Here is an 8,556-nt window from a genome sequence, read left to right as displayed (position 1 = left end):
CCCTGTCCTCCCCAGGTTCTGTTTCTAAATCTCCAGGAGTTTCCGAACATGGATCTGGTTGGCATGGCAACCCTTCCCTCCCCACATCCCACATGGCTTCTGCCCATTTAGGCTCCATGATCCCAACCGTACCTTCTTTTTTTGTGGGGAAAAGGATCTCAACTCCTTCCCTTTTCGCCAGCAGAAAAGTTGGCTGAATCCAGCCCCAGCATCCTTGTTTCCTATTTACCCTGAGCATGAGGTGGCAAGCCAGCTTCCTGAAGGCAAGCCTGTATAAGATATTATGCCCGATAAAGAGGTGAATGTTCAGCATTACCTTAGATTTTATATTAGCTAGATAGATCTTATGTATAGAATGAGATTTTGTATCTCATAGAAAGCTCTTATTTTTTTATTTCATTCCTTTCCAAATTTGTGAGGAAAAATGTTTCAATGGCACGTTTCTTTTATTTTTCCCTCCCATTTTCCCTCATAAAAACCACAGCCTATCACTGTGCTGCCTCAGCCCCCAGTCTTGTAACAGACAGTCTTGACAAAAAAGTGTAGGGTTTTTTTGGCGTCTTTTTTTAATCCATCAGAATGAGACAACTAGAAAGTACATTGCGAACCCTCCCGCTTGAATTCTATCAAAGCCCACCACAATGCAAAATATGCATTTAAAACTGCTCGTTATTCCACTGTGGTGTCTCATTGTGTATCAGCCAACTTCTGGGGCTTTCATATACTCCATGTTTCCTCCCATCTGGGATGTAGGCACCCTGGTCTCTCCCACTCTCCCTCTCCCACTGAAGACTTGTAGATAGGGAGATGTAGAGGGGAACAGACCCCATCTGATGTGAAGCAGAATCCATTCAGGGAGAGGAGATGGAGAAGTACAGGGTACTACCATGCACTCTTTCAGGGGATGGGACGTGTGATGCGTGCCTGTGTGCGTGTGTGTATCTGTGGCTTGTGTCCATGAGACTGCCGTGGTACCCCGGTGGCTCACAGGCATGGGACGGTGTGGCAGGACACCTAATTGGCACCGAGCGTGAACACATCTAGGCCTCTGGAAATGAACAGCATCATGTACAGGGCTGCATCAACAGGAAAGTCAGGAGGTGTTCTCTGAAGGTAGTCACAGGGTCAGTGCCACACCCTCCTACCACCCTCCCCACAGCACAGCAGGCAGGGTGGCTTGCTGGCTCACTGAAAGTGCAGTACAGCCCAGGCACTGTAGGGGGAGCTGTTTGCTGAGACATCACCCCTCTTTCCTTGGGGAGGAGGTTCATCAGTGGTACTGCCACCATCTTGCCACTGTGCCTGGTCCCATAGCAAGTTCAGCTTCCCTGCGTATCCCACCCAGACCTGTAACCTTCAGCAGGGCCCTGCCTGCTTTTCCCATTCCCTCTTTCCTGGTTGCAGATGGTCCGACCCTCCCCACGATGCTCCGGGAGTGAGGGGAGGAAGGGTGTAAGCCACGTGCACTGGGAAACGGTCATTCCCATTCCTGCTGGCCTAACTCTTCTTCTGTTCCTGCTCCTTCTTCTTTTGTTTTTCCTTCTGCTTCTCCACTTTTTCCTGAGCTTTCCTCTCTTTCTCGACTGCCGCATTCAGCTCTTTCAGCTTCCGTTTTAGAAGAGACCGGTCGTGAGAATTGCTGACTCCAAGAGCCTGGGGGTGGGGGTGAGAAGAATGTGGCATTAGAATCAGGATTATCACACTTTTGGGAGTCTGTACCCCCAGTTGGGGAGTCCCCTAGCGGTCGTTTCACAGGAAAAAGAGGTGCCAGAGCTCATTAGCACAACTCATTTGGAAATGCCAGACACTACTGACATCACCGGAAGTTGTACTCAATTATATCAGCTCAGCATCTACCTTAAAATGCTTCTTGAATTATAATTGCCATAATAAAACCTTATTCCCATCATACTTTTAAAATTACTTTTTCCTATGTGGCCACAGTGGCATGATGATTTCCATCTGTCTGCTTTATATGTTTTGGTTACTTTCCTATTTTTGTGGGAGGAAATATCAGAAAATTTGTCAAATCTTAAGAGTTCAGCAAAATTCTCACAGGGGGTTTGAACAATGGAGCCCAGAAGTAAGTATTTGGGAGGGGGAAGAGAGAAAAAAGAGCACCATAAAATTTAGAGGTTCTGGAACTTCTGTGAGCTCCTGCCCAAAATGAAGCCTGCCGGTGGGTGTTATACTCCACTGATGGCCCTCCCCAAACCCCACCCTCCTCAGGATCTACCCCCAACCAAATCTCCAGGTATTTTCAAACCTGGAGCTGGCAAGCCTAATTGTACCATTTTCTTTCCCTCCTCCACCCCCCACTGCCAACATTAAAAATTCTCAAGTCCTTTGCATCGTACAGAAGCAGTAAGGTCAGACGTCCCATCATTTGCAGTTTCCGAAACAGACATGCAGACAGGATGGGAACATCACCCCTTGTCCTCAGTCACCTTCAGCTTGGCTCCGTCAAGGTTTAGCAATTGCTGACCATCCACATCTTGGGCGGCAAACTCTGCCATGTACTGTTCCAGGCTTAAGCTTTCTAGCCACTGGCCCACTTGCTGACTGCTCCACATCGAAGCTGCACTCAGAGGTTCGTCCAGGAACTAAAGAGGGGATGAAGGCAGGGAAACAAAAGTCAGGAGAGCCTCAGTCTGCTGTGCAATACAGAAAGCCACCCAGCTCTCAGTGTAATGTTGCGATAGATGTGCTGGCACAGCAAAAGCACTGGGGGGAACCCGAGTGTCAGGGAGGCACAACTTCTGAGGCCTTTCGTCTGGAAGAATCTAGTTGACACCACTGAGTGTTGCTGGAAGGAGAAGGAAGCCTTTCTTGGGATATGTCTGGAGATAGCAAAAGAGGCACCAGAGCTGCCATAAATACCAGGAAGCAAAACTGAGGGATCCAGCATCACTAGTGGGTGCTTCCTTGTCATTGCTTGGCTGACCTGTGGGGGGAATGGGGAGACATTGGCAGCATCCCCATGCTTTGATGCTCAGAAATAACAGCACATCACTGGGAGATGCCAGGAACACTCTGGCCAAAATTTTATGATTAAACTCCAGAGTTTTGCTCAAATGCTAGAGTGTCCCCTGGCAGCATTCTGATGCAACTTCCAGGTGAACAGTGTGAGTGACATCAGTATTTTGCTGACATCATTTTGTTGCCACTGAGAGCCCCTGCTGCTAGTAAGTCCCTCCACTGGTTGCCTGGGAACTCTACCAGGAAATGATGTAATTACACCAAAGGCTACCACCCAATCAGTTGCCATGTGCTTGCACATAGGGCTGCCCTGATGTGTCTCCATAAATGCTTGCTTATATTTTCTAGTAACAGCACCAAATCCTACTTTCCTTTCAGCAGTGTAGAATTGTGATAGAATAGCGACAGAGTTGCGATTTAAAGAACAGGATGTTGCAGAGCTGATAGAAAAGACCTGGACAGCAGTACGTTCCCGTTGTTACATCCAAAATAACTTTCTTGTCCTCAGGAAGGGCAAAGGACAGATCCCTTCATATCTAGAGAATGGTTCCTGCCAAATCACCCAGCTGAGCCAGGTCTTTGCTTGCCAAGTGGCTCACCTCATCAGATGACTGTGACAATGTGTGGTAGGGATAAGAACATTTGGTCTCAGGGGGTGCTGTGCTCAAGGTCTTGGGACTGCTGCTAGGAGGAGTGGAGTCATCGCTCAGGGTGGATTCCTATCAAAGAAGCAGAAGTTGAGAAGTTTCAATATTGGATTTATTGGAAGAAAATATTGAATAGGGCTCATCCCAGCATGGGAATCATTGGCCTTAAGAACACAAGAGAAGCCATGTTGGATCAGGCCAATGGCCCATCCAGTCCAACACTCTGTGTCATGCTGTGGCCAAAACCCAGCTGCCATCAGGAGGTCCACCAGTGGGGGCCAGAACTCCAGAAGCCCTCCCACAGTTTCCCCCAAAGCACCAAGTTTCCCCCAGACAGAGTGACCCAGACAGAGTGTTCCATCTCTACATTGTGGCTTATAGCCAGTCATGGATCCCTGTTCCATATAAGAACATACAAGAAGCCATGTTGAATCAGGCCAATGGCCCATCCAATCCAATGGTCTGTGCCACACAGTGGCCAAAACTTCAGGTGCCATCAGGAGGTCCACCAGTGGGGGCCAAAACTCCAGAAGCCCTCCCACAATGGTTTGTGTCACACAGTGGCCAAAACTCAGGTGCCATCAAGAGATTCACCAGTGGGGCCAGAATGCCAGAAAACTTCCCATCGTTGCCCCCCGGCCACTAAGAATACAGAGCATCACTGCCCCTGACAGTGTTCCATCTATCCCTTGTGGCTTATAGCCACAGATGGAACTCTGTTTCATATTTTTATCCAAGCCCCTCTTGAAGCTGTCTATGCTTACAGCTGCCACCACTTCCTGTAGCATTGAATTTCATTTTTTCTGCACGTACGCTTTGTGCATGTGAGAAACTTTGCTGGGAGCCATGTAAGGCCTGGCAACCCCAGAACACATGCAGGTGGTCATGTGTACTGGGATACTGTAAACAGGTTCTCAAGGGCACAAAATTAAGCTGTAGGTGAGAAAACTCTGCCGCGAGAGAGAATACGAAATGCCTTGCCTTGCACTGGCAAGACCTTAGATCTGAGCTAGCCAGCCACTCCTATTTAACATGGTTGACGACTCCCATTGCAGACTCTTTGCTGAATCAACAAAAGTGGTGGAGAAGGACCAGGGATGGAATTCTAGCAGGAGCTCTTTTGCCAAGCACCCCAGGTGTAGCCAATCCTCCAAGAGCTTTCAAAAAAGAGCCTTCTAAGCTCTTGGAGGATTGGCTATATCAGTGGTGTGTGGCCTAAAATGCAAAGGAGCTCCTGCTAGAATTCCACCCCTGAGAAGGCCCATCAGTCCATCAAGATCAGCATTGCCTATTCAGACTGTGGTAGTGGTTCCCTGGGGCCTTTTGCATCACCTACTATCTGGTCCTATCAAATGGAGACACCTGGACTTGAATCTAGGACCTTCTACACAAAAAGCAGAGGCTCTTCCACTGAGCCACTGCTCCTTGTTTATATTTGCAGTCAGACAGCCTGCCAGATCAACAAAAGTGACAGAGAGGGTGAAGCTCTGTTTCATTTTGCTTGGGTTAGATCTACCCTTTGATTCCAAGGGATTCAGAAAGGTGTAAGTGTTTAAGATTGGATTGAAAGCAACTTCAGGGGAAAGTTGCCTTCAGCCAACAATTTGTATGGTTTAGGAAGCTGTAAACAATTCATATGGTTTTTGATCTAATATGATAATTTCATAATTATGATATTGTTTAGCTTGGATGTGGTTTACTTAATCTTGCTGCAAAGTTTTTTAATATTGGAAGCCGCCCTAAGCTCTCTTGCGGGATAAGGCAGTGTATAAATTGGAAAATTAAATTAAATTAAAGAAAGTAAAAATGGTCAGAATCAAGATAGAGTTAGAAGACCAGATTTCAGAGCTCGAGGAATTTATTTCAAGCCACTATTCTCCAATAAAGGACTCAAGGTTGGTCTAGAATAATGTTTCAGCCCTGTGGAAGGGTTGCTGAACTCCTCCCCCCACCCTATTTCCCCCATAAAAATGCCTCCACTCCCAGCTGCTTTATATCTGGGTGGGGGGAAGGAGACAGGTTCCATATTGTGCCTGTCTTTTTCCCCAGACCAGGCCTTGAAGCAGCTCAGAGGCGGCATTTTCAGCGAGAGAAATCCCCTTTTTCTCAGCACCACCACCAGCCCTTTCCCCAGCCACCTGTGAGGCAGATTTCTTGCGGCTGAAGGCTTCGTTCTTGGGAGAGGAAGAGGGTGAGGCAGTGCTGCCCGAGGAAGCGGAGCCTTTCCCGCTGTCCGTGAACCAGGAGAAAGGCATGAAAGGTGACACTGAGGAACGGCTGGTGCCCTCCACCAGCTCCCTACAAGAGAGGGGTAGAAAACAGCGAGAAAATTAGATTAAGGAACTGATAAAGAATGAGGTATACCTGGCATGACTTTGTCCATGGGGTCACAAAGAGTCGGACTCGACTGTGCAACTGAACAACAACAAAATGCTTGTATATCATCGCTCTCTCTAAAGACTTATCTACAGAGTCAAGTCCTGGACAGGCTCAGATGAGAGACGGAAAGAAATCAACTGTTTCCTTTCCAGGTTAATCAGGATCTGATTCCATGCTGTCCCCACGTGCCATAAAAAAGTCTTCCAAAACTTTCAGGCTTAGGGTTGCCAGGTCTGTGTGGGAAAATACTTGGAGACTTTGGGGGTGGATCCAGGAGAAGGCAAAGTTTGGGAAGAGGATGGGCCTCAGCATGGTACTATGCCATATATTCCACTCTTCAATGCAGTAGTTTTCTCCAGGGGAGCTGATCTCTGCCAGCTGGAGATCAGTTGTAAAAGATCTCCAGACCCCATCTGGAGGCTGGCAAGTGGAAACCCTAAACTCCTTTCCAGAATATTTCTCAAGAATTGGGAGGACATCTACAAAATTTACATTAATAAAAGATAGTAATATTGCCCTGTTTATGGACTCTATGGTCTTTACCAAAGTGTCTAGGGGAAATTCCTAGAGCAGTACTATGTGGGGATCATTTTTCTTGTACTTCTCATTTTCTTGAACATGGGAATTCTGCACTGGGGGCTGGTAATTGCCTACTCCAGATGGGTAAATGGCCTACGCAAATACCAGGTAATGTTATTAGCGCCACACCCTGAAAAGTTTCTGCTGCCATCTTCACACAATAAGCCTCAGTTAAAAGAGCAGGGCATTTTTCTGCAGACCAGTTAGTAACTCTTTGAATATTTTTTCAGTGCAATCCTATACAAAGTGTCTCCAGTCTCAGTTAACTGATTTTCATGGATTTTGACGGGTGTTATTCTGCACAGAATTGCATTAAAAAAAAAATCTGTCTGTGATCTGTAGATTTGAATTTGATGTGGTGGGCAGAGTCCACCACATCAAGCTTTCCTTTCCCCAGCTCTGGCAGAGAGAAAAGGCAGCCAGTATATGACTGTGCATGAAGCCTTTAGGGAGAAGCCTGCCTGCTTCCATCTCATCAGTTAACTTGAGGTGGGGGAGATTTTAATCTGCAATAAAAGCTTTGATTCATTAATCTACCATTTAAACAGATTAAAGCTTGATATCCGGGGGGGGGGGGGGTGGAGGGAATCCCATTTTCCACTAATCTATGTTTCACTGGGGTAAAAAAAAAAAATAGGGGAAATTTATTAAAATAGGGTGATTTGCAATATTTATATAACAACCACACCACGTTTGATTCTATTGACCTCGGAAATAACATATCATATGTAAAACAGCCACAAAGCGCATAGTACAATACAACTGGGAAATCAATTTCAGCCGCCTGCACTTCTAATGCCATCTGTTTTAGAAGCAAAACCACATGATTAACATTATTGAGGTTCAGAAACAAGAGGCGTGTAATGTCATTTATTAAGATCAACCCATATCACATGGTGTGAGCCTTTGTGTTCTCCAGAACTCTTTATTAGCCTGGATGTTAAAGCAAAACAACACAAAGCGAGTGGAGAAAAAGAGAGCTCACATCAAAATGGTAAGGCCTCTTTCAACACTGTGTGTGGAATGCCAGGCAGATATAGATATATATGGTGCTGGTTGACACTCGTATCACATTAGATCTCTGTTAGGTAGGGGTGGAATTCTAGCAGGAGCTCTTTTACATATTAGGCCACACCTACCTGATTTAGCCAATCCTCCAAGAGTTTACAAAAAAGAGCATTGTAAACTCTTGGAGAATTGGCTACATCAGGAGGGTGTGGCCTAATATGCAAAGGAGCTCCTGCTAGAATGCCACCCCTGCTGTTAGGGATGTGCACTTGTTTTTCAGATTAGGGTTTTGGGAAAAGCATAAATACTGGTATTCTGGATTCTTTGTGTTCTCTAATATCATTTTGGTATTTCGATCCCCCCCCTTAAAACATTCAGCTCTATTCTTTCCTAGGCGAAGGTCTTTCTGAGGGCTAGAGTGGCCATTTTACAAGTCGTTTTCAACAATAATACAGGGATCATTGTCCTGCCTGCCCATTAAAGACCCTTCCAAGCTTCAGTTTAATTGGATCAAGGGACCCAGTTCTACAGGCCCCTGAAAAAGGTGCCCTCCCCCATTTATCTCCATTGTTTCCTATGGGGAAACAGTTCCATGTTTTCTCCAAGTCAAAGAAGCCAATAGGGAACACTGGCCAAAGCCTCCAAATGCAAATAGAACCAATAAGCACAACAGAACCAATTTAAAACCAGAGAACCCAATGGACACTTTTGCATACCAACTTGGAAAATGGAACAAAACTAAGCATGGGAGCCTTAAAGTGCCAGTCCCAAATATTACTGGCGAGGCTCCTGCCATGCCTTAGGAAACCACAGTCACCATATCAACTAAGGCTTTTTTTGTACAATGGGAGAGGGGAAAACAATAAAAATGTAAGAGTAGAAAGGTACTGGCTGGATATTTGGAAAAACGTTTCCTAATATAAATAGAAAATAAATAGGAAATATTTATTCCAATAGCCTGCCT

At 46.0% G+C, this 8,556-nt stretch overlaps 1 protein-coding gene across 2 annotated transcripts in view; it reads right to left on the bottom strand.

Moving 5' to 3' along the window:
- Window positions 1-771: 771 nt before the first annotated feature.
- SAMD14 (sterile alpha motif domain containing 14) overlaps window positions 772-8,556 on the bottom strand; it is a 30,045-nt gene continuing 22,260 nt past the window's right edge. For both annotated transcript variants that reach the window (XM_060255305.1, XM_060255306.1), the window contains exons 6-9: window positions 5,765-5,924; window positions 3,579-3,698; window positions 2,448-2,603; window positions 772-1,653 (exon numbers count right to left, since the gene is read on the bottom strand). In XM_060255305.1, coding sequence (XP_060111288.1) covers window positions 1,498-1,653; window positions 2,448-2,603; window positions 3,579-3,698; window positions 5,765-5,924 — 592 coding nt within the window. In that variant the 3' untranslated portion in view covers window positions 772-1,497. The remainder of the gene's footprint in view (window positions 1,654-2,447; window positions 2,604-3,578; window positions 3,699-5,764; window positions 5,925-8,556) is intronic.

This window comes from Heteronotia binoei, chromosome 15, assembly GCF_032191835.1.
Source record: "Heteronotia binoei isolate CCM8104 ecotype False Entrance Well chromosome 15, APGP_CSIRO_Hbin_v1, whole genome shotgun sequence".
In the NCBI taxonomy this organism is placed as follows: Eukaryota; Metazoa; Chordata; class Lepidosauria; order Squamata; family Gekkonidae; genus Heteronotia; species Heteronotia binoei.
Note: the sequence above shows the minus strand (reverse complement) of the source record. Positions and strands in the feature narration are given on the sequence as shown.